General features: G+C 32.0%; 1 protein-coding gene and 1 long non-coding RNA gene across 2 annotated transcripts; one reads left to right on the top strand and one right to left on the bottom strand.

Annotated features, from left to right (window-relative positions):
- Window positions 1-27,356, bottom strand: LOC123294654 (juvenile hormone esterase-like). The gene is made up of 5 exons (XM_044875754.1): window positions 27,078-27,356; window positions 25,605-25,758; window positions 7,024-7,418; window positions 6,307-6,642; window positions 1-441 (listed from the first exon to the last, which is right to left on the bottom strand). The coding sequence occupies exons 1-5, from the start codon at window positions 27,078-27,080 to the stop codon at window positions 1-3; spliced, it is 1,329 nt and encodes a 442-aa protein (XP_044731689.1). The 5' UTR covers window positions 27,081-27,356.
- LOC123294951 lies at window positions 12,601-13,347 on the top strand. The gene is made up of 3 exons (XR_006535136.1): window positions 12,601-12,643; window positions 13,138-13,218; window positions 13,283-13,347. It is a non-coding gene; the product is annotated as an uncharacterized LOC123294951 (long non-coding RNA).
- Window positions 27,357-27,741: the final 385 nt, after the last annotated feature.

Below are 27,741 nucleotides of genomic sequence, written 5' to 3'. Positions count from 1 at the left end.
CTATTCGTACTCGGCATAAATATTTTCCCAAAATAGCATTCTTTCTTTATCTGGATCAACTTTTAATTCTAATGTTGGATTTATATATAAATAATTAAAGTTAGTAGATTTTATCGGAAGCCAAGTCACATTTAGTAATGGATCCTCTGGTGAATTCGGATTTCCAGTTTTAGCAAATGTTGTCCATAATTTTACCAGTCGGTAAACACCCAATTGAATATTCGGATCTTCTTTTGTATATTCATTAAAGGGGTTATAAAACAAATATGCTATGTCGTCAAAATGTGTGACCAGTTTTTTAGTGGTCTCTAGTTTGTATACATTTTGCATATTCAGTTTCGTCCAGTAATCAAATTGATAAAAGTACACGTTCTCACTTTTTGTGGAGTATAATTTTGCAAATTTGTAGATTTGTTGTACAAACAATGAATCGGTTAGGAACTGCAATAAAAAATCCGTATTAAGTAAGTAGAATAAAAAATAAGAAAGTTGAAATAATAAATTTTCAAATAGGGGTAATAATTTTTTAATTATATTCGAATTATTTTGAAATATTTTCCTCTAAAACATTTGTATTTTTAAAATAGTGGAAGGGGGGTCATTTCAAAACAAGTGTACTGTATTTTGTAGTATAGCAAAAAAAAAAAAAAAGAAAGAAAAAAAGAAAATCGACTAAAATCAGAGTGAGTAATGTACAATAAAACCATATATTCAATTATTAAATACAAATCACGAATCCTATAAATCTAAATTGAGGGATTTTTACAATAATTTGTCTACCGATCATATGTCTAACAAATTTTTTCAGTCAATTATGTGTCTAAAATGTACGGCATTCGGGCTAGGGAACTTTTTAATCTAATTAAATTTAATTTCAGAGAACATTACGCTAAAAAATTATGATACACTTTTTGGTGTGCTCATTTCAAGAAAAGTTTCCTCAAGACGTTCCCTTTCTAAAAATGTTTAACTGTAACGAGATTCATACTGAGAGGTACCAAATATCGTTGAAAACACTGTATTTACATTATTCGTTGCAGATTAGTTTAAATCTATATATATAAAAGAAAGTCGTATTAGTTACTCCACTTATAACTAAAGAACGGCTGAACCGATTTAGCTGAAAATTGGCAGGGAGGTAGTTTAGAGCCAGGAGAAGGATACTTTTTTTAGAACATTCATGTTTTTCCCATGGTCAATTATACGTGGCATTCACGGGTCGGAAGACCATCTGCGTTGTTTGTTTTTGCGCCTGATAATAAAACAAAAAATGTCGTGTATCACAAGGTACTTAAATGAAGAGCAACCTATGTACTAAAATACAGTGTTAGGAATTTAACGGTCATAAACTAACTAGGACGGTATCCGATCGAAGCGGATGCAAAGTTCGCCGGGTCAGCTAGTTTGTTATAAACAATAAATAGTTTGAAGTGTATTTAATGATTTGTAGAGATTAGTAAATAGAAATAAATGCAATCAACGGCTGTATTTGTTAAACTGATATTACAAAATAAAAATAAGAAATTGGGATAACAAATAAAGTAAAGCTAAAAAACAATTTGTAAAATAATGGTTACAAATATAAAAATCACAAGGAGTTAAATTTGGACTCGTTACTACCTAAGGAATTGGATCACTTCGATCGAGATGTAGTGTGTTAGCCATCCTATATGTTGATAAATTAAATTTCTTCTAGTGGCTAGAGGTTGATTTTTTAGATTTAGAGTCAAAGAATGGGAAATCACTCATTCAAAATACCGGACAAGAAAAATGGACATATTAAATTTTTATGAATTATATTCATTCAGATATTAACGGAAAACATTCTTTGTTAAGAAGTAGGTAAGTGAGAATTTGAATTTATTTTTGCACATGCGCAATAATTTCCTTGTTTCTGTTAGATAATTGATGCGAACATTTGCAGAGGGCCTTCACTTTAAATTGTTTTTTTACAAGTTTATTAACTTTGATAATTTACCGCAATAACGCTTTGATCAATTTTCGTTTAATTCAATCATTTTTCAATGAAATTTCTTACGAATATGAACTTTAATGTCTTGAAGAAAACAATTCAATTTTCCATGAACTAAAATTATGTTATTTTCAAGATATACCATTAATTCTTTGCTGCGACCGCTTGTTAAATAATTTCTTATCCCCCTTTTATGTATTTTGTTAACTTGATATTTTGATAATATAATTAGCCTTTGTCCCCCAAAGATTAAAAAAGATACGCTAGATGGCAGCACTACGGGGGGATATTTCAAAGCATTTTCCATTTCCGTATGACAGAATTTAAATCCTCTTCCACACTAAATCAAAATTAAATATATTGAGCTAATTTCATATATTTTTTTAGATTCCCAATGATCGTAAAAATAAGAGTTGTGTTGAAGAGGATCTAAATTCTGTCTTACGGAAACATCAAAGGCCTTATACCCCCCCCCCCCCAAACCATTGTTGCCATATAGCGTATCTTTTTTTAATCTTCAGAGGAAAAATGCTAATTAGAAAATTTTTAGTTAGTAATTTTTTGTTGCTAAATCAGTATTATTTTAAATTTAAAATGTCTTTTCTATAATAAATTATAATTTCTTTAAGTCTGCAGAATTATATGTTGGGCAATTAGTGTTTATTGCCAGTGCAAATACTTTTTCCAAATTTTTCTATTTTAAATGGTCAGTAAATTCCCATCCAAGTTAAATTACCTATCCATTTTTTTTTAAAATAAGGTTTAGTACCACTATAAAATCACAGAATGCTGATAGGTTGCGGTGGAGCATCAAGCGTCGCCTTGAAAAAATGTTTTTGGCCGATTTCTCAGTATTCAGTATTCTCACTTCAGATTTATAGCTCTATAATGAACAGGTTTTTCTATCTCAGTCGATAACTCTTTTAATATTGCATTAATCCATATAAAGCATTTATCTATCATATGGGATCAATATATTCTCCCTTTTAACTTTAATTTGAATTTTTTTTTTCAATTCCCATACTTTTCGAGCTATAGGACGTTTGGTGTTGGACTATCAGGTGCAAGATCTCAAATTTCAAATTATGCATTGAGTATAATAGTACAAATCTAAAAAGTAAATTAAATAAAATATTCCGATTGTTAATGTACTCAACAATCAAAAATTCATCTCCTTACCTGGAATAGTAACGAAATTTTCATTTATTATACTCGTACAATTAAAAAATACTAGCTGTTAAACCCGCTTTGCTGGGTTGTTTTTGCACATTTAAATATCAAAATTGTTAAATGAAAGACTTTTTTGTTAATTCTCTCTGTGTGTACGGAACAGTAAGATTTTTTTGGCCGATCCCAATATTATGTCTACACTCTCTTTGTGTACGGAAAAGTAAGGGAAAGATCGATAGAAACCCATGGAACATTCCAGAATATTCGAGAAAGTTCTAGAAAATTCGATAGAAATCCATAGAACATTCCAGAATGTTCGAGAAAATTCTAGAAAATTCGATAGAAATCCATAGAACATTCCAGAATGTTCGAGAAAATTCTAGAAAATTCGACAGAAACCCATGGAACATTCCAGATTGTTCGAGAAAGTTTGATAAAATTCAATAAAAATCCATACAACATTCGAGAATATTCGAGAAAGTTCTAGAAAATTCTATAGAAATCCATAGAACATTCCAGAATGTTCGAGAAAATTCTAGAAAATTCGATAGAAATCCATGGAACATTCCAGAATTTTCGAGAAAAATCGAAAGACATTTGCGCCAGTAGCGCCATCTAGTGAAAATTGTACTATTGACAGTGGGGCCTATTGTACTATTAGAACTATTTTTTAAATCTATTTTCTATGAATTTCCAGATCATTTTTAATTCCACCCCCACCAAACTCCGTTATTCACAATTGGAGCCTAAGGGCTACCCAATGACATAATCCCCTACCGAAGGTCAATGGTTAGTTTTAGGGAAAATCGGGGACATACAAACAAACACTCTCTTTTTATATATATAGATTGTGCTTTGATTTGATCCTGGATTTTTTAATATTTATTATTAATTATGTTCAGATGCCATAATAAAATGAAAGAAAAAGGGAATGTTTATCAAAAATGGTGGATCTTTTGTCCCCAGATTACGAAATTATATTATTTATCGATTGGAATAAAAGGTAATTTCGGGAAAATTTGTATACACTGGTAATGGAAAATGTCATTTATAATTGATATTTTTGACCCCTACCGTGTAAATCCTTTATCGCCCGAATATGAACTATTATATTTATTCATTTTGGTATTTATTAACGCTTTCCGCGTGGATCTTGTTTTTCCCGTAATAGGAAATTTCATTATTTATTTACTTTAATTAAAGAATGCTCATTTTGAAATTTTTATACAACAGTAATAGTCAAACAAGATCTTGTTAATTGAAATTATTGTCCCTTTCCATGCAGATCTTACGGAATAAAACCGGACTAGGTGCGAGCCGAACGGTCCACACGATTAACTTCCCAGTGGAAAGGATAAAAATTTATCTTTTTTTCTTCTTTGGATCCCCCAGCGGGGGCTTTATGATATGCGGGGGCGGGGCGCTAAATGATAAGTGATAATAGTGGCAATTATACAATTTTTCAATCGGTACAAAAAACGGCCATAAAACAACCATATTAAAGTTTTTTTTTTTTTTTTTAGAATAATATTATTTTTTTTTTTTTTTTAGAATAATATTAGTTCTTACTTAGTTCTTACGTATTTTTGAACGCCTTTTTGTTATAGTCGCTGTACGATACGATATTCAAAGAAATAAACGTTTTTATTATTATTAGTAGCCACCTGTTTCGGACTTGTTGTCCAACTAGAGATCAATGGGGAGACACTAACGTCAATTTGACGGTAGCAAATACTCTGGTTGGCACAATTAAGGTAAGTGGAAACTTGTAGAGAAGGACGCTGTATGTTGTGCTGCAGAAAAGAAGAATACTCCTTTGCCCTGCAACTCATGATCATATTTATATAACAATCTTGTCCTGGCGACATTCGATGAACAGAACATTTCGTCCTCTTTAATATCGAGGGAGGTAGTTTCAGGATACAGAAGTATGTGAGTGCAATCTACCAGAGAGGATCTTGAGTTTGTGTCACTGTAGAGACCCTCCTTACACTGACTGACGGCACATTTATCGAGACGAAATTCATATAGAATACATGAGTTATCTGCTGCTTTCTATCTGTCGGGGACCACAACAGTAATTGGGTTCTTCTTGCAAGCGCAAGGAAAGTAATAGAAGCGGTCTAACGTTATCGACTTGTTAGTGTACCAAATCGAATGGTAAATTTAATCTACCAGATTGGCAACAGTTCTTCGATGCATCTGATGATATCGGGGTGTATTTTCTTTATCTACCCTGGTCCTACTCTGGCCGCGTTGATAATGATAGATCCTTGGACCAGTATATCAGTCAACAAGAAGATTATCATTTCAACCGGAAATACCTCACGTGGCACCGTGTTGCTCTTATATGATCTGCCACACAGGTTCTATGGTTGTAAGTATGGTTGTGAGTATATGTGCATGTAATTGGATGATAATTTTTCGGAAATGAAAGAGTTTCTTTCTTGGAGATCGAAATGGGTCGCCCGTCTGCGTTAACTTGGAGTCAAATCACGCTTGCGTGGTTTGCCTACTGCAGTACTTTAGGGCTTCCATGTATCTATTTAGGAGCTCAGACGGGGATTTGAGTCTACCTTACGCTTGCTAAAGTGATTAAAAGTGGGTGGCGGTATCTCTGATCTGGCACACAGGTAAAAATTGGAACAATAGGGTTTCTGATAACATCCTAAATATAAATCTATAAGATTTGCTGTCCAAGTTACAATTGATCAAATGTGATATTTTCATTTTGCAAAACCGAATACTTCAAAAAAGTTAAATAATTTATAATTAAATAAAGAATACAAGTAAACCCAATTAAACCACTTTATAGTTTTTTGAAGGTCTCTTCCATTTTCTGACTAATATTGGGTGATAGAATAAAGAAATATTTTAATTTATTCCATAACCATGTCTCCTAAATTAAGCCTCCAATCGAAAATTGGAAAATAACTTTTATCTTCGTCTTTATGAGCTGATTGAGAAAATCAAACGTTCTGCAATCAATTATAGAACACCGTGTTTATATTCGATATAGTAATAAATGCTAATAATATTTATAAAATATCGATAGGTGATGATATATATACCTACGTTCTTCCTTAATATTTTATTTGTTTTTGGATGAAATCTACTTAAAAATCATAGTGTATGCCGTGACCTTGAGAAATCTTTGTACTTACATCAATGTATGGGTCAATATTTTCATAAGATTGTGTGGTATTTCCATAATAGAACTCTTTTATTCGTTTTCCCAAATTCACTGCTTCATTTGAATTTAAATCAATATTTATATCCTTTGGAATTAAATCCCTAGCATCGATAAAGTCTGGTTTTACTGGATTCATTCTTGCAAATAAATAACCTTCATAGGCCATATAACCCATCATAATTGGTAAGTTGTTAAACTCTCCATTTTTTGCTATCTCTTGTGGATTTTTAGTAATTAAGGCAGACTTCGAACATCCATTTTCAATTGTCAATGCAGTAAAGACAAACATTTCCCCATTTCTGAGATGCTGAAAAAGTCAAACGATTATAAAAGAATTTCGCTGGTCTACTGACTTTGACGACATCGAAAAACATTGAAAGTTGGATTAATTTTATGACTGTCATTTGATATTTCCCTCAGTTTTTTCCGTAAAGGTGAGAAAACGATAAAGTTTACAGTGAATTTTGCCAACTTGCACTATGTATAGAATGGTCTTTGTATAGTTTCGATATAAAGTGCAAAAACTGGAAAAAGTGTATTTTTCATTTTGAAAAATGTGTCACATAGGATTAATGCCTCATTATATCGAGGTAGACTTTTCACCATCGTTGTTTGCAGAAAAATTTCAAAAAGAATCTACTCACCGGAACTATGATTAGTTTTAGGTGTTGTAATGAATTATACCTACCGCATGCTTCATTCTTGCTTTCAAATTACGTAGCCCAACAGATACTAAACGATCCATGGATGTACTATTAATACAATCAACGATCTCATCCACGGTTCCATTCGGACAGTTTAACACATTAGCCAATTCAGTTGCTTTATTCGGACCTGTTACCCATGGATTGGTTGGTGCGCCACTTTGAGCTATAGCTCTGTGAAATAGCCCTTTACCGAGCGGTGATAAGTATAATAAATTAACAGATGCTGCACCAGCACTTTCACCGAAAATTGTCACGCTGTTTGGATCACCACCGAATTCGGCTATGTTACTTTGAATCCATTTTAATGCCATTATCTGATCCTTTAATCCGGCGTTACCAGGTATACCAAATTTTGAATCATTAAAGCTCAAAAATCCTATAACATTATCGCAAAGCTTTTACTATAAATAATTTGAAGCTCTGCAAGACAGAAAGGACGAGTGAGTTGCGCGCATCGAAGTATCTAATAAGAATTTAATATGGATTGCATTTTTGAAAAAAAAAAGTTTCGAATAAAGGTTGATTCATTTGTAGTAGAGTGAAATTACGCCTTGTGTATGGATTAAAAGTTCGAGCAGCGAAACTTTGGAGTTTTTCTTTTCACATCAAAATAAGTATTTTTTACTTTCGCGGAGTGTTGCAACATGTCTAACCAACAAAATGGCTATTCAAATTAAGATGAGCATTTCTGTGGGCTGTATTATGCATTTTGTTAAAATATATCCCCTTAAGGACCCACAATTAAAATATTTAGCTAGATTATAAAATTATTAATTAGCTAGACCGGTTTCGATTGCTTTGGCAATCCTCTTCAGTAGCATTAAACCTCTTAAAATTAAAAAGTCTTAAAATTAAAAAATATTTACAAATCCGAAAAAACCGCATCAACCTGAAACAAATAATAATAAAATATTACCCTTAAAATTAAAATATAATTATTTACCCGATTATAATAATAATAAATCTTTATGTTACACCCTCTAAAATAATGTAACTGCCTGCTTTCACCTAAAACACAATAAAATATTAAGTTTTAATCCTAAGATAGGATTATCGTTATGAATATATAAAAAAACCAAGGGATTAAGCCTGAAAATAAAATATAAGATAAGAAAAGTTGTAAAAATAAAATAAAAAACACAGAAATAAAAATAAAAATAAAGAGAAAATTAGATTACCAACAAATTAAAAATTTTTATCCTCGGTATACCTAAAACAGAATAAATAATTAGAATTTAGAAAAACCTTTAACAAACCAAAATAAAATTAAATTAAAATAAGCAAATTAAAAACAAAAATAAAAAATAAAAATAGAATTAATTAAAGAACAATAGAATAAGTATTACCAAATGAAGTAAAATGGTGTACCTAAAACAGAAGAAATTATTAATTAGCGTACCTAAAACAGAAGAAATTATTAATTAGTGTACCTAAAACAGAAGAAATTATTAGTTAGTGTACCTAAAACAGAAGAAGTTATTAGTTAGTGTACCTAAAACAGAATAAAATATAAAATAAATAAAAAAATGAAATTGAGGTGAGCAAAATTATAAAGAAAAAATATAAAACAAATAAAAATACAGGAAAATAAGTTGAAAAAATAAAAAATTTTTACCAAATGACAAACTGAAACAAACAAAAAATCAAATTAAGTAAAAATGATAGACAAAAATAAAAAAAAAAATAAAAATTAAATCAAAAAAATAATAATAGGAAAGATAAATAAAAAAGTTGAAAAATAGCATAAAATATCGTATCTCGAGACAACACAAATGAAACAGGTAACTAAAAGAAACCCTGCCCAAATTGTGTTGTTTTTCGATCATCATTCAAAATAAAACAGGTAAAAAGTGTACACCACAAGTATAATTAAGCAATAAACTTAATCGTCACATGTACTCTAGTTAACTGTTAAAAATTTGGTGATTTTCGCTTGTCTTATATGCTTCGTTTGTTGAGGTACCGGCCCTTGATTGGTTCTTTTATTTGAATCCAATGGCTGGCCGACCTTTGTTGATTCGCTGGCATCTACACATAGGCTGTACAGGTCAGAGAATGGTACTGGACCTTTGTCGCTATTCAAAGCGTTCTTTCCCATTCTGTTGATGTACAAACTTTCGCAGGCATCAAGTTTCGATGGATTGTTGACTAATTTTAACAACTTTATCTCACCGATCTGATGTCCCGTTTCCATGCCACTGATGACTTTTCCTTCCTTTTATTGTTGAAATGCGCTATATGCTCTTTGTAGCGTACGCTAAGGGAATGGGCTGTTTGGCCAATATAACCTTTCAAGCAATCTGCGAAATCAACTTTATATATACCTGACTTTTTGTTGTTTGGAATACGATCCTTCGTATTACATAACATTGACCTCAATTTCCCTTTCGATGTATATGCCACTTGTAGGTTTGTGTTATATTTTTGCATGGCCTCAGATACTTGGCTGGTTTTTTTGCCATAAAAGGTCAAAGAAGTTCTTAGGACTGGTTCTTCCGTTGACAATGTTGTTGTTTCTTTAAGGGACTTCCGCCATTTCGCCTTTTTCAATAATTGGTCAATTACGTTCGTTGAATATCCGTTGAGTACCGCCACATTTTTTATGTAATCCAATTCCTTCTTGTAGTTTGTTGTTGATAATGGGTATGTTGTTAACCTGTGAACAAGAAAATTAAAAGCGGCCATTTTGTGGCTCCAATGAGAAAAGGAGTCCTTTGGAATAAACCTATCTACATTTGTCGGTTTCCTGTAAATGTTGAACGCCAACTTATCGCTATCTCTGGATATTTCGAGATCCAAAAATGGTAATTTTTCATCCTGCTCCTCTTCAACGGTGAATTTGATGCTGGGTTCCGCTTTATTCAAAAATTCCAAAAAATCGTGTACGCTCGTTTTCTTAGTATCTATAATTGTAAATATGTCATCTACATAACGATACCAATGTTGTGGGAAATACTCCGCTGCTTGTTTTAAATTCCTTTCCAATCTTGACATGAATATGTTTGCTAAAAAAGGGCTCAATGGGTTGCCCATACTGGTTCCATGTACCTGCTTATAAAATTTTTTTTTTTTTTTTTCATTAAATTGGAAATAAGTTTGTTCCATGCATAATCTGGTTAATTGGAGATATTCTCCTCTTTCCAGTTCAGGCACATTGTTCTCCGTCAACCATTCCTCCAGGTGGTCCAACGCTTTATTAATTGGCACACTAGGAAAAAGGGCCGTTACGTCAAAAGATACAAACTTATCCCCATCTACTAAATTTACACCCTTAAGTTTTTCTATGAGTTCCATAGAATTCAAGACACTATCACCTGTCGGCTTGTTGAATTTATTAAATTCTGACACAAGCCATTTCGCGATCTTGTATGTTGGTGAGTTGATCCCGGATACAATGGGCCGCATACCATCTCCTTCCTTGTGAATTTTCGGCAATCCGTACAATCTAGAAGTTAGTGGGTTTGATGATTGTAACTTCAAACGATCTCTGCTTCCAATCAGCGCCTGACATTGTTTGATCACCTCTTTTACCTCTTTGATGTTCTTTTGGAGTGGATCCTTCTCAACACGTTCATATGGTCCTTCCCGTAATAGTTTTTCCATCCGTCGAATGTAATCTTCTTTATCTAAAACAACAACAGCATTAGCTTTATCTGCCTTGGTGATCGTGACTCCTTTTTCCGTAAGCGATTTTACAGCTTTGTGATGAGTTATATGATGGTTGATTTCTTTTTCCTCTGGTCGTAGGATGGGTAAAACGTTTCTCCTGATCTGGTGCTTTACACTTTCTGGAGCTCTTTTGATGGTTGTTTCTACGTCGGCGATAATGTCAATGATCGGTGTTTTTAGGGGTTTCAAAGAAAAATTGAGACCTTTATTTAATAATTGCAGTTCCTCCGTTGAAAGTTCCTTTGTTGATATGTTTTTAACTATATTCAGTTGATCATGCATGGCTGTTTGTCTTGGTTTATTATCATTCCTCCTGTCATTGCTGGTCATTTGTTTTGCCCTGGGTTGTTGAATTGAAATGAGCGATAACAATTTCTTGTTGTGTCGATCATATGTCTGCTCCATTTTGTGGTCAATGATTTCGTTGATTTTCCGGTACCATAATAGCCAATTCTGGAAATCCTTTTCGTTAAGATCTTTGATCAGCATTAAGTGTAGTTTGTATTTTTCCGTTTCAATATTGCTGCGTGATTTTATATTTACAACTTTTCTTATCTTATATTTTATTTTCAGGCTTAATTCCTTGGTTTTTTTATATATTCATAACGATAATCCTATCTTAGGATTAATTTTAATATTTTATTGTGTTTTAGGTGAAAGCAGGCAGTTACATTATTTTAGAGGGTGTAACATAAAGATTTATTATTATTATAATCGGGTAAATAATTTTATTTTAATTTTAAGGGTAATATTTTATTATTATTTGTTTCAGGTTGATGCGGTTTTTTCGGATTTGTAAATATTTTTTAATTTTAAGACTTTTTAATTTTAAGAGGTTTAATGCTACTGAAGAGGATTGCCAAAGCAATCGAAACCGGTCTAGCTAATTAATAATTTTATAATCTAGCTAAATATTTATATTGTGGGTCCTTAAGGAGATATATTTTAACAAAATGAACAAAATGGCGTCAAAAATGGAATTTTTTTCAGAAATTTTATCATTTTTATTTTATATTCGCAAGAGGAGACATCGGTACATATCCAAATTTGGTAGGTTTGTAGTCAATGTTAAGAACTACTCCTCATATTTTTGGGGGGGGGGTTCGTCGCTTCCCCTCCCAGTTATAAATATATGTATACATACATATGGTAAAACTCATAGACAACTAATTATAATATAGATAAGAAACTTGAACTGTTTTTACCATGTGAGTTCCAAAAACTTATCACTCTGTTCAACAGATTTCACTACTGTAGATCAAGTTCTTAATTTATACTGTATAGGCAATGAATATTACAAAAACGTTGTGTGTATCACATAAACTTTCTAAATTTCTACAATCATTTTGATCATAGTTGCCTGGTCAAATTTGACAGACTAATACAAAAATTTATCTGAAATAGTGTCAAATAAAATATTAATTAAAAATTAAATAAATATTAAGATGGTTTTTCATTGTTGTGTGAAAGGTTGTGTAAAAACACAGAAGGATTAGTTTACATGTGATTCCTAAGAATTTTGAAGTAAGTACAAAAATTGTTAACTTGGATAGAAATATTCTTGAAAGACTTAATTTTTCAGAAGTTTAAAAATTGGACAATAGCAATTGGTCGAACGGACATCGAATACTCGAAACGTGAAAACTATCGTGTCTGCGATTTACATTTCGAAATGAAACTCCAGGCATCAACAGGAAAATTGCGAACTAACTTAAAGCCTAATGCTTTTCCTGGCCTTCACTTAAGTAGTAAGTTAAAATCCTTATGTAACTAACGTATGTTTAATTTATTATTGTATGTAGGTCTTATAGAGGAACCACGAATGTAGACACAATTTGATTATAAGGTAATTTTTATTTATTTTAGGTTCACAATTTTTACATGCAAAGACCTCGAACATAAATTTGAACAAAACTGCATCAAAACGACCTGGTGAGTGAATTTAATTGTTAGATACTAACAATTATAATTTAAAAAGTAAATATAAAAATATAGTTATGAGAATAAAAATAAAACCTAAAGAGATATTAAATATTCATTAATGAATTTTTTAACTTGTTATGTCTACTGAATAAATCGCCATGAAACACAAGTTTATTTCCTTAAACGCTTGGAAAATTTAGCTTTTATTAGCGTTTATTTTAAAAGAGAACTTTTGATAGCGAACCACCATCCAATTCTGTATGATTTTTCATGAGAGGGCATATTTTGTGCTCATTTACAATCTGTTTGGATTCAATTATACTTTATTAAATCACAAAAAATGGAATTGTTATTGAAATTTAGGAGCTTTTGTACTTTTTCACTATTTGACACCTAAAATCATAATATTATGTATAAAGAACATGAGTTTTTTAGTTGATGTTCAAAAAATTTTTAATTAATTTTTATCAATAACGGCAAATTTAAATGAAATCAATTTTTAGGATCGCCTATTGCTTCTACGAGTCGAAAGATTATGGCCATAAATATCGAAGAAGAACAAATTCGACCTGCGTTTCAAATAGGTTTGTTGCCAACCTTGTTTCTTTTTTTTCTATTTTATCAAAAATCTATATTTTATTTTCATAGATTTGAAGAAAAAAATGTATTTACTAAAAGAAGGAAATGTGAGAAGGGTGAAAGAACTATCGAAAACAGTAAGAAAATATTACCATATTGCGAAAGATATGTTAAAACTTGCTCGAAAGTTGAAAGATAAAAATGAAACATATCTTAAAAGATTGGAAAATGCAAACACGGATGCAAACATTTATTAGTTTTAATTTTAGTTGTAAGAAACACGATTTAAAATTTTTAATTGTAAATAGAATGTTTTTATTTTATACAAGGGTGTGGGTTCGGAATGTAAATGATATTTTGAGGGGAATAGATTTAAGATTTGCTACTGATAGGATTAAAAAATTAGCTTTACGTAAATATAAGAAATATAAAATTAGACATAAAAGTATAAACACAATTAAAGATTAGTTGTTTAATAAATTTATTTTATAATTTAAAAGCGTTTTTTTTGTCTTTAAAATATTTAATTATTTTTTGTTTTACTGTTTTAAGCACATGATTTGGAAAAAAGATATTTGATAGCATTTCAAATAAAAATTTGATACCAAAACATGTTCTAAAACAGTAAAACAAAAAAAAAGTAAAAATTTAAATTAAATTTAAGTATTTAGAATTTGGCATTGAGTATTTTAAAAAAGGCGGTCAATTGATTGAAGCGCTGTCTGGTGAACAGAGTGAGAACTAAATCTCAAGTTTCCTTGGTGATGATAGAGATGCCTATCTATAGTATAATATAAATATTTATTATCTATGGTAAAACTGTTCATTTGACTGTAACTTGAAAAATATTTGATTGATTTTAATGAAAATAATATCAATAGTAGGTTTTATTACTTACAACTTTCGGTTAAAATTTTAGCGAAATCAGTTTAATAGTTCGGCCGAAATTTCCAATTTAGTGAATTATTTAAAATGGCTGCCATTTTATGCCATTTTGTCCTACGAGGTTAAATTTTTTTTTAAATTGTAGCATTTTTTATTATCTTTCGATTTTATAATAATTGGCTTACCCGTAAAATGACTCCTTGATCCATATTTCTGCGAAAAACGGAAAATTTAACACTTTCTGGAAATAATTGTTTGGAGGGTGTATGGACTGGCTTGGGGAGATCAGCGACCTCAAAAACTCCTTTATACGTCATACAAATTTTGAATTTGCAAAAAAAAAGAAAGCGGAAGGGGGAGGGGTGGATGTTGTAAAAAGGGCTATATTAATAAAAACATCTGTTTTCGATTACTTTAGCATTTTAAACTATTTTGACCTCTTTTTAAAATCTTTTAAGATACATTTATTCCATACACCCCTTCCCCCTAACAGCGCGGGGGTTAAAACTTAAAAATTTTGCTTTAAACCATATAGACCTTTTTAAAAATAGTTTTCTGAAGCCAAAGCAAAAACCCCCCCCCCCCCCAAGCCAGTCCATACACCCTCCAAACAATTATTTCCAGAAAGTGTTAAATTTTCCGTTTTTCGCAGAAATATGGATCAAGGAGTCATTTTACGGGTAAGCCAATTATTATAAAATCGATAGATAATAAAAAATGCTACAATTTAAAAAAAAATTTAACCTCGTAGGACAAAATGGCATAAAATGGCAGCCATTTTAAACAATTCACTAAATTGGAAATTTCGGCCGAACTATTTAACAGATTTCGCTAAAATTTTAACCGAAAGTTGTAAGTAATAAAACCTACTATTGATATTATTTTCATTAAAATCAATCAAATATTTTCAAGTTACAGTCAAATGAACAGTTTTACCATATGTATGTATACATATATTTATAACTGGGAGGGGAAGCGGCGAAACCCCCCCCCCCCCAAATATGAGGAGTAGTTCTTAACATTGACTACAAACCTACCAAATTTGGATATGCACCGATGTCTCCTCTTGCGAATATAAAATAAAAATGATAATATTTCTGAAAAAAATTCCATTTTTGACGCCATTTTGATGGTTAGACATGTTGCACCACTCCGCGAAAGTAAAAAATTTCAAAAAATACTTATTTTGATGTGAAAAAAAAAACCCCAAAGTTTCGCTGGTCGAACTTTTAATCCATATAACAGTCTTTTTTTGCTTAAATTTACTCCAGTATTGTAGAGAAACCTGCATATAAATTTTTTCGTTACTGAAGGTTTTCAAGGGTTCAACATGAAATAAATGTGCGTAAATTTAATTTTTTATAATTGAAAATAAAATCTATATATATATATATATATATATAAATGTTATGTTGGTTTGTTTACGTTTCTAAAACTCTAAAGTTCTGCATCGATTCAGCTAAAATTCTTACACGATATACAACCCGCTTACAAGATGGTTTTTATCTATTTTTGCCCTCGGCGCAAGTGGGTTATGGAGGGGGAAGTGGGGATGAACAATCAATTATTTTCAAATATACCCAAGTAAGGTATCGAGTAAAAGAGCATGATATGTACATTACCTACATAACTATAACCCCCGACGCAAAGGGATATGGGAGGGGAATGGAAGTGAGGATGAACAATCTGAACTCTTTTATCGGGAGGTTGTCAAATTTTATAAAATTTACAAGCTGTTAAACTTCTCATCTTCATGCAATCGTAATGTAGCTAGTTCTTTATAAGTTTTGTTTTCCTTGTAAAAATTGAAAAATTATCTTCATTGATTTCAATTTTTTACGTAACTTTTTTTACAAATTGGATAAAAATTTTTAGATGCTTAAGGGGTTATAGTCATATGAAGATTATTGACATTTTTTGAAACAAAGTATTTTGTATGTTGCCCTCAATAAAATGACCTGCATGTTCATTTGCAATTTGCATGCATGTTCAAAATGAGGTTACAAAGGGCTAAAGACTTAAATTTTGTAAATTTTAATTTAAAAAAAAATGTTGCAAATTTATGCAACGATCCTATGTGAGGTTATTATAATTGTGAATATTTTAAATTCGTGTTTATAAAATGTGAAAACCAAAGTCTTTAGCCCTTCTAAATACAATTTGTTATATGAATAAGCAATTTTTTATACAAAATTTCTCGAAAATTCGATAGGAATTTCGATAAAAACACGGCCTAAAATTTATAAATTTAATAAGGTTCTTGTATAAACTATTAGTCAATGACCTAACCTTATTCAATGACAGTATAGAATATTGTTGGCGACAAGCCATAGATGGCAGCTCATATACCACATGGAATTAAAGACATTAATATAACCTAGCTTTCTGACTGTTTATTAAAATAGCATGTATAAAAATTCAGCGTAGTGAACTGATTGTAAACAATTTAGTTTCAGGGAAAACAAATTATATATGGAAATAATTTAGAGAATTTTGGCGTTAATTTTTCTTGACTAATTGTTATAATTATTTTTTACTTTATTTAAATTTATATGTAAGAGTAGCTTATTACGATCGGATGTCGGGCTACATCTTTATATAACTTGACTGATTTGAGTAAAATTATTAATAATTTTATCTCAAATTAAGCCAGGTTGTTGTTTGTTGAAAATTTTTAAATTTATATGTAAAAGTAGATTATTACGATCGGATGTCGACTAACATTTTAATGTAAGTTATGATTTGGCTAAAATTATTATTACCAGAAAAAAATTTTGTATTTTAATTGAACAAAAAATTAGAAATCTGACCCATGTCACCCTAGCCCCCCCTTTTGTGCTATTTATGTGCTAATTAGTTGCTCTATTCCCGATTTTTGTGCTCCAGCCGTTTGGCAGGAATCGACGATTGAAATTGGGGGGGCTAGGTTGACGTCACGCTAGCCCCCCAAATCGTAATGACGACACAAATTGAAAAAGTGAATACATGAGAATTTTGTGCTATTTATGTGCTAATTAGTTGCTCTATTCCCGATTTTTGTGCTACAGCCGTTTGGCAGGAATCGACGATTGAAATTGGGGGGGCTAGGTTGACGTCACGCTAGCCCCCCCCCCAAATCGTAATGGCGACACAAATTGAAAAAGTGAATATATGAGAATTTTGTGCTATTTATGTGCTAATTAGTTGCTCTATTCCCGATTTTGTTGCTCCAGCCGTTTAGCAGGAATCGACGATTGAAATTGGGGGGGCTAGGTTGACGTCACGCTAGCCCCCCCAAATCGTAACGACAGCACAAAACCAAAAAGTGAATATATGGGAATTAGTTGCTATTTATGTGCTTTAAGAAACCGGTAAAACATTTACGAAAATGTCTACCGTTTACAGTGAAACCTATACATGCCCTTCCCCTACTACCACAAAAAAAATTCGTTCTATCCAAAAAATTTAGTGCTATTTATGTGCTAATTAGTTGTTCTATTCCCGATTTTATTGCTCCAGCCCTTTAGCAGGAATCAACGATTAAATGTGGGGAGGCTAGGTTAACGTTACGTTAACTCTGCCAAATCGTAATGAAGGCACAAATTCAAAAAGTGAATATATGAGAATTTTGTGCTATTTATGTGCTAATTAGTTGCTCTATTCCCGATTTTTGTGCTCCAGCCGTTTGGCAGGAATCAACGATTAAATGTGGGGAGGCTAGGTTAACGTTACGTTAACTCTGCCAAATCGTAATGAAGGCACAAATTCAAAAAGTGAATATATGAGAATTTTGTGCTATTTATGTGCTAATTAGTTGCTCTATTCCCGATTTTTGTGCTCCAGCCGTTTGGCAGGAATCAACGATTAAATGTGGGGAGGCTAGGTTAACGTTACGTTAACTCTGCCAAATCGTAATGAAGGCACAAATTCAAAAAGTGAATATATGAGAATTTTGTGCTATTTATGTGCTAATTAGTTGCTCTATTCCCGATTTTTGTGCTCCAGCCGTTTGGCAGGAATCAACGATTAAATGTGGGGAGGCTAGGTTAACGTTACGTTAACTCTGCCAAATCGTAATGAAGGCACAAATTCAAAAAGTGAATATATGAGAATTTTGTGCTATTTATGTGCTAATTAGTTGCTCTATTCCCGATTTTTGTGCTCCAGCCGTTTGGCAGGAATCGACGATTGAAATTGGGGGGGCTAGGTTGACGTCACGCTAGCCTCCCCAAACCGTAACGACAGCACAAAACCAAAAAGTGAATATATGAGAATTTTGTGCTATTTATGTGCTTTAAGAAACCGGTAAAAAATTTACGAAAATGTCTACCGTTTACAGTGAAACCTATACATGCCCTTCCCCTTCTACCACAAAAAAAATTCGTTCTATCCAAAAAATTTAGTGCTATTTATGTGCTAATTAGTTGCTCTATTCCCGATTTTTGTGCTCCAACCGTTTGGGAGGAATCGACAATTGAAATTGGGGGGGCTAGGTTGACGTCACGCTAGCCCCCCCAAATCGTAACGACAGCACAAAACCAAAAAGTGAATATATGAGAATTTTGTGCTATTTATGTGCTAATTAGTTGCTCTATTCCCGATTTTGTTGCTCCAGCCGTTTAGCAGAATACGACCATAACTTAACACGATGGGACCAGGTAAACGTTAAGCTAGCTTCATCACCATGTTAAACACAATACAAATTCAATTAATAAATTTTTGTGATTTTGTTGATTTTTCGTTGCTCCGAGTATCCACTGTAACATTTTCTCAATGGCACTACTTTTTACAGTGAAACATTTACATACCTTAAAACTATTACACAAACTCTACATAGGTTACTCGTATAATCGAGTTGTATAGAATGAATTTAAATATCTGTCTATCTAAATTAATTATATAGAAAATCCAACAAGTTTAGATAACGTGTACTCAAATTAATTTGATTTTTATAATTTGTTTTGAAATCTACCACTAGAAGTGTTGTCATCAAAGGGTATGTGAGAAACGGCTGTGATTACGCAATTATTCACGAATATCTGTATTGCTGTGATCCGAGTACCCGTAAAATTGATATTATTTTTATTTAAAATTGTATCGATTTGCAATAGAAAAATCCTCTCGAGCTATGTTTCAGCACCCGACACATTTTTAATTTTAACTGGTTCGAAAAATATAAATTTATTCAATAAAACATAAAAATTTTACATATATACATATATTTTTTTTACAAAATGTAATAGTTATGAACTTATTCCCACAAAATTTGGGAATGTACGAAATTATCGTGCGGATTCAATTTTAAAAGAATAGAGTTATGTAGGAACGCGCAAATTGGGTTTGCACGTGGTACATGCAAATGCGGGTCATTAATAAAATGTTATATCGATAACAATGAAAATATAATTACCAAAATAAAATGTAAATTTATTAAAGGTGCAGGGAATCTTTGCGGAAAACGCTACCTTAGAAATCCAGTTAGGGAAGCGGTTGCACAAAAATTAGATGAAATGAGCGTTGCAAAATTAATGGTCGATATGGCAGAAAATTTAATGGAATGCGGTGATAAAATTGAGCCTCCGCATTTGTTTAAATCAAATGTTTTACGAAATGCAAAAAACAAATCAAAGCAACAAAAATATTATCATAAAGATCCGGTTAGTTCAATAGAAATAATGAAAATGGGACCAATGAAAAATGTAATTCATAACATAGGATTAAATCCATTTTTTGTGCATTATTGGTCGAATTTTCAATTAGATGTGTATCGTTCATATGCATCAAATGAAACTGTGTCTATTTACATCGATGCTACAGGAAGCATAATAAAAAAAATTAAAAAGGCTGATAAAACAAAAACATGCGAAATATTTTTGTACAATTGTGTGGTGAAGAAATGGACTATTTCCTGTCACACAGATGATATCTGAAAGGCATCATACGGGAATGAAGCAACTAATTAGCACATAAATAGCACAATATTCACATATATTAATTTTTTTGAATTTGTGCCGTCATTACGATTTGGCAGAGTTAACGTAACGTAAACCTAGCCTCCGCACCTTTAATCGTTAATTCCTGCTAAACGGCTGGAGCAACAAAATCGGGAATAGAGCAACTAATTAGCACATAAATAGCACAAAATTCTCATATATTCACTTTTTCAATTTGTGTCGCCATTACGATTTGGGGGGGCTAGCGTGACGTCAACCTAGCCCCCCCAATTTCAATCGTCGATTCCTGCCAAACGGCTGGAGCACAAAAATCGGGAATAGAGCAACTAATTAGCACATAAATAGCACAAAATTCTCATATATTCACTTTTTCAATTTGTGTCGCCATTACGATTTGGGGGGGCTAGCGTGACGTCAACCTAGCCCCCCCAATTTCAATCGTCGATTCCTGCCAAACGGCTGGAGCACAAAAATCGGGAATAGAGCAACTAATTAGCACATAAATAGCACAAAATTCTCATATATTCACTTTTTGAATTTGTGCCTTCATTACGATTTGGAAGAGTTAACGTAACGTTAACCTAGCTTCCCCACATTTAATCGTTGATTCCTGCTAAACGGCTGGAGCAATAAAATCGGGAATAGAGCAACTAATTAGCACATTAATAGCACTAAATTTTTTGGATAGAACGAATTTGTTTTGTGGTAGTAGGGGAAGGGCATGTCTAGGTTTCACTGTAAACGGTAGACATTTTCGTAAATGTTTTACCGGTTTCTTAAAGCACATAAATAGCAACTAATTCCCATATATTCACTTTTTGGTTTTGTGCTGTCGTTACGATTTGGGGGGCTAGCGTGACGTCAACCTAGCCCCCCCAATTTCAATCGTCGATCCCTGCTAAACGGCTGGAGCAACAAAATCGGGAATAGAGCAACTAATTAGCACATAAATAGCACAAAATTCTCATATATTCACTTTTTGAATTTGTGCCTTCATTACGATTTGGCAGAGTTAACGTAACGTTAACCTAGCCTACCCACATTTAATCGTTGATTCCTGCTAAACGGCTGGAGCAATAAAATCGGGAATAGAACAACTAATTAGCACATAAATAGCACTAAATTTTTTGGATAGAACGAATTTTTTTTGTGGTAGTAGGGGAAGGGCATGTATAGGTTTCACTGTAAACGGTAGACATTTTCGTAAATGTTTTACCGGTTTCTAAAAGCACATAAATAGCAACTAATTCCCATATATTCACTTTTTGGTTTTGTGCTGTCGTTACCATTTGGGTGGGCTAGCGTGACGTCAACGTAGCCCCCCCCACTTTCAATCGTTGATTCCTGCTAAACGGCTGGAGCAACAAAATCGGGAATAGAGCAACTAATTAGCACATAAATAGCACAAAATTCTCATATATTCACTTTTTGAATTTGTGCCGTCATTACGATTTGGGGGGGCTAGCGTGACGTCAACCTAGCCCCCCCAATTTCAATCGTCGATTCCTGCCAAACGGCTGGAGCACAAAAATCGGGAATAGAGCAACTAATTAGCACATAAATAGCACAAAATTCTCATATATTCACTTTTTCAATTTGTGTCGTCATTACGATTTGGGGGGGCTAGCGTGACGTCAACCTAGCCCCCCCCAATTTCAATCGTCGATTCCTGCCAAACGGCTGGAGCACAAAAATCGGGAATAGAGCAACTAATTAGCACATAAATAGCACAAAATTTTTTGGGTTGAGCCAATTTAGGTTTGCGATGGTGGGGGGGCTAGGGTGACATGGATAGAAATCTGCACATGACATAATACCAAAATATCTTCATAAAGGTTCGTTTCCATTATATTACATTATATATATTATTTCCTTGTCACTAGACGTCAGCAATAGGAAAAAACATGGCCGCGCATGAACAAGAAATATTGTTACTCTTTAACAAAAGAAATATTATTATATTTGGCCTTTATAAATTTTAACGTTAAAAACCGAGTAATAGTATTGGTATAAACAAAATTTGGTAGACGAAAATTACCTGTTTTTCGGTAAAAAATGAGAATCTGTTGAAGGTCGAAATTCGGTGTTTAAAAATGTTCATATTTTAAGAAACAAACGAGTTCCTCCTTTTAAAAGAGGGGGGCTCTTTTTTATAAGTTTTTATTTAACTTGCAATGTATCACATCCCCCTGCCTCAGAAATTGATTTTTTGGTACGAAGTTGTAACAACCTAATAAGCAACTGTGGTAAATTTCAAAGATGCAACCCTTTCTCCCTTTTTGATATTTAATTGTAGTGCATTGATTGGATTTACGTTATAAAAAATTCAAATTTTGACCTTTGCATGAAAATATAAACAAAATTATTTCGTTTATGTCGAAAATGTATTCGAAAAAAAGACAGAAAAAGCTTTAAAATTATATACTATTTTTGGCGATAGCTACGGAGCTGTGTTTAAAACAAAATTGGCTGTACAAGATTTTCCTGAACAAAATCGTTTAATGCCATATCGAATTTATGACTTTCAAATTGTTTGGATCAAAAAAGATCCAAACAATCGGATAAACATGAAAAAAATACAGTAAACCGAGCTACCATGTTGATGGAAAACAAAATATTAATTCTTATCAGTTTTTTCAATTAAAAATTCTACATGTACGATTGCTATAACGACTAGACTTTTATGGTCGGTTTCCCTAATTTAATAATAATACCTTGGATAAAATTATCGAACAGAAAGACACAATAGTTATAACAAATAATGGCTTACAAAACTAAGCCGTCCTAGGTGACATACATTTGGAAATAAATAAGACATAATTTATTTAAGTCTTCGCAGTTTTTATCAAAATATGCTTGTGACCATTGATAAGTTTTGATGATTGGCCAACATTTTGAGACCATTTTTAAAGAAAACTCGAATTCGTAGGACTTTCAGCCCTACAGTAGAAATTAATTAAGGCCTTGATTTTTCCTGCAAAATGCTTTCTTTTTTTTTTTGTCTTTGCGTCAAAAATAACGGAGCTATGTTTGAAGATCCAAATCTAATTTGAATGCACGTCTCTATCGGGAAGATTATTTACTCGGGAAGAGTATACATCAATTTTAATATCGAAATAGGAATATTTAACGTCATTTAATTCTTAATAGTTATTTACATTGGTATTCTTATGCCTAAACCGAAGGTACTTTATAGTATTTCGATAGATATCTATTTGCACCAAGTGCAAGGTTGGCCTTTAACTGTTTCCAAACCATTTAAAATTTCTCATTTTTTCTATGTACTAGCTTGATGCCCGCCCGCTTCACTGGGCTAAAAAGTAAAAAACATCGCTTTATACCCTCGACCTCTCTTGATGTGCACAGTTTTCAAGTTTGTTAAATGTAAAATAGTCATAATTCATTGATATATCAGAAAAGTTGGCCATGAATGGTTAGACATTTACTATTTTAAATTAAAAAAAAAACCTAAATGGCCGAGCGGTCTAAGGCGTTTGCTTTGCACTGTTTGTGCATTTAGACTTAGGTTGCGGGTTCGAATCCAGGCAGCGGCAGTGTGAACAATTTTTAATTAATGGGAGTGCAGAATTGATCACATTGTCGTCGCTTGGATAAGAACTAAGTAACTGACTCCACCCACATCAAAATTTAGAGAAACGGAGGTTAAGCCCCATTATTGTTATTAATATTATTATTATTATTATTATTATTTTAAATTTTCACAGAATACATTAATTTATGATTTAAAATGTTGATTACAGATCTGCTCCATCTATAATCAACATTTTAAACCATAAATTACAGGTTTGTGTAAAAACTTAAAATAGTATGTATCTAAATGTCAGATTAAATTGTATTTATTTTTATATTTTGTAATATATCTTTATAAATTATTGCTCATGTGTTATTATGAAGTATGAGCTATATTGGTGTACAGTTTCATTAAAAGCCATTCGCTAGTTTGAGCGTGAAAGCGTAAGAAACAAACAACAAACAAACAAACAAACAGACAAACATCCTTACTTCCGCATTTATAATATATAGAGATTAAGACAAGATCTTCGGGATCAACTCCGTATAGCTCGGGACTTGTTAAATTCTTTAATAAAGTATATTTTAATGTAAGGTATCAAACTTTAAATGTAGACAGATTCAAGCAATACGTCATTTTTTTATTATTTTATGAATTTCGACTTATTTTTCAATACTCGGAATTCGGGAAGAGCAAGGCAAATAGACGCAGATAAGTCCAAATTTTTTAACTTGCATTAAAATATACTTTTTTAAGAGTTTACCGAGTCCCGAGCTATTGATTCCGAATAGCTTGTCTTAATACATAGGTAAATGACCCAATATTTGTTTTGAAAGATTCAAAAATGTAAATAATTTGCAAATGGTTAAAAGCTACCCCCCTAAAGTGAATAGCTATCTATCGAAATACTATGAAGTATCTTAGGTCTAGGAATAAGGATAAATGTAGACAGATTCAATCAATACGTCATGTTTTTATTATTTTATGAATTTCGACTTATTTTTCAATACTCGGGATTCGGGAAGAGCAAGGCAAACAGACGCAGATAAGTCCAAATTTGTTAACTTGCATTAAAATATACTTTTTTTAAGAGTTTAACGAGTCCCGAGCTATTGATTCCGAATAGCTTGTCTTAATACATAGTTAAATGACCCAATATTTGTTTTAAAAGATTCAAAAATGTAAATAATTTGAAAATTTTAAAAAGCTACCCCCCTAAAGTAAATAGCTATCTATCGGAATACTATGAAGTATCTTAGGTCTAGGAATAAGGATACTTAGATAAGTAATAATTACTAAGAACTACATGACGTGAAATATTCCTATTTTGATATAAAAATTGATGTTCATTTTAAGTAAGTTATATCTTCCCGAGTGAGACATTCATTCAAGTTATGTTGTAAAATTATAAGCAGCTTAGTGGTAAAATAATTTAAAGACAAAATTTTACACTTTTGCAACCCTCATTGCAAAGCTGTAGGGGATGATAGTAATTATTGAACAATAAATTATAAAATTAGAAAGAACAAGTTTTGAAATGATCGATTTTGTTCCCAAGTGCGATGATGGTTTCAAAGCAAAAATGTGAGCCAATAAGACTAACTTACTGCGGTCGAAGCGTCATTTTTAAACACCAGACATCGGTGACCTCTCTGAAAAATATTTCTGCCGACATCATCTTTATTGTTCTACATTCGATATCACGATATTTATGTTTATTTGTGTATTTGTTCAAAATATTTTATTATTGGAACATACTGTTTATTGTGTTTCAAAATCACTATTCTGGCTAGTAAATTGGCCAATTTTTTTTCGTTTTGGCAACCAAAGCTGGTTTAAGTGCTTTACGGTCGCGGTTAATTTTATTCTTATATCTAAAAAGTTTAATTCGTAATACTTTAGCGTGTAGGCTCTAAGTATTATTTTAGTATCTTGTTTTAGAAAAATGATCTAAAAAGAAATTCTTCTTTTGAAAAAACACTTCATCGCTAGCCGTTAGAACAGTTTGCTGCGCGTCTGGTTTTAAAAACAAACTACTTACCAAAAATATTAAGTCGATATTGTATTTCGACTAAAACTACGTCATTCTGAACAAAAAACTGTGGTCCATAAATAAATGAGTAATTCGAATTAACACCTCCAAATTCAAAACCACCTCCATGTATAAAAACCATAACAGGATCCAAATTTTCCTTCTTAAAATCAATTTTAATTTAGAAAATTATATATAGTATTCCTCTTCTGCTATCTAAAGCTCAGCTCAAAATAAACCAATGCCTTACATAGTTGTTTTTTGCGTACATTATTTAAAACGATGTAAATAGCAAAAACTACCTCTTATAATATTCTAATAGCATTATTATTTACATTTCTTGCATTCCATTTATATCGAACTTACATACTGTATATAAAAAACAAAAGCTCTCTCTCTCTATTGTGCGCTTGGACACCCTTGTTAAGTTTATAGTGGAACAAACCAGAATATTTATAATAAATTATTTTGTAGTTGAATTGGCACTACTGATATATAGGCGGCAATCTAAAGAAGTGATAAAAATGTCTTTTCGAACGAGTTTGTTTTTTTGTAATGAATTTGTAAAATAATATTGAAAGAATAATAATTTAAATAGTTTTATGTGAAAGTATTGGAAAAATTACGTTGCATTTTCAATTTATTTAATAAAAACGATTTTAAAATTTCAAATTTAGAGCCAGTCATCTCCCAAATGGACCAACTTAATAAAGTACGTTTTACAAAATCTGCTTATTTTAAGCTGAGTTCTACCTGGTATGGCATTGTAAAGCTATTTAAGTTTACTTGGACAAATTGGCACAGGTGTTTGTAAGTGAAGGTGGTGAAAAGTCCGATAAAATTCAACGCTGTGAATAGTTATAAAATATAGTATAAAACAAGTTAAATGAATTCAGTTTCGTATTTCACCTTATTTGTTAGTGCTTTACCATTTTTTAATTGAAACTCATTCAAAATTTTGAATCAGAAAAAATAATTTGAACAAATTCCAATTAAAACTCAGTATATTCAAATTTAATAAGAATGAATTGAAAAATGTACTTCTTTTACTAAAAAAAAATTCAGAAAATTAAAGATATTTGGCAAAATCATTTGTGAACTTAAGCCCCCAACTAAAAAAAGGGGTGTTATAAGTTTGATCGCTATGTGTGTGTGCCTGTTTGTCTGTGTGTGGCATCGTAGCGCCTAAACGGATGAACCGATTTTGTTTTTATGTTTCGTTTGAAAGGTAATTTAATGGAGAGTGTTCTCAGTTATGTTTCCGGTGAGAGTTGAGAGTTCCGTACCCGAAAAAAATGAAAAGTTGGTGATGATCTTCAAAATCGTCTCAGTTTGGAAAAGGCTTTAAACAAAAAGGTAATTTAATTGAGAGTGTTCTTAGCTTCGTTTCAAGTGCGAGTATAGGGTTCCGTACCCGGAAAATTTGTCTGTGGCTTTTTAAATTTTTTAAATTTCATAAGTGATTAACAAGAGCTATTTTACCATTTTTGAGTAAATATTCAACAATAAACAATCTTCGCTATTGTCTTTCTCATACGATAGCTGTGGGCAAACTCGCGTTGTTCCTGTTGCATTTAGAACACCTGACCATGGTTCAGGTGCTACAGGATCTCTGAATCGCAGGTGCCCGATCGGTGATTTTGCATATGGTATGCCTTCAAAACTGTAATAAGTTTTGTTTTCCAAATCGACATTACGTTTCCCAATTAATATTCCTTGATTAATCGTTAAAATTACATTTTCTGGGTTGAAATTTTTACCATAAACAGTTGTGAAAAATATTGAAAAAAACGTCAACTACGAAAATAATTGTTGTTTTAATTTTCGAATTCTTTCTGAAATTTTATTAATTAGCGTAGCGTGAGCTCACAGACTACTGGATTTTCTACAATTTTTTGTGTCTGTTTGAATTCTATAGGATTTGAAAAACTGCACATTTGTTGATGCATTTAACATATCTTAATAAAAAATAACCGCTTTTGAGTATAGCCCCATAAAATGTGTGTAAAAGCAAACCGTAATATATATTTTCAGCTTAGAAATAGTTTGGCATAACATTATTCGTCAGGGTGATAAATAGAGAACTTACATTAATTTTTTAACACGCCACAAATTAATATACATGGTGTGTATTTAGGTGGGCTAC

This window comes from Chrysoperla carnea, chromosome 3 (genome assembly GCF_905475395.1).
Source record: "Chrysoperla carnea chromosome 3, inChrCarn1.1, whole genome shotgun sequence".
NCBI classification, from domain to species: Eukaryota; Metazoa; Arthropoda; class Insecta; order Neuroptera; family Chrysopidae; genus Chrysoperla; species Chrysoperla carnea.
Note: the sequence above shows the minus strand (reverse complement) of the source record. Positions and strands in the feature narration are given on the sequence as shown.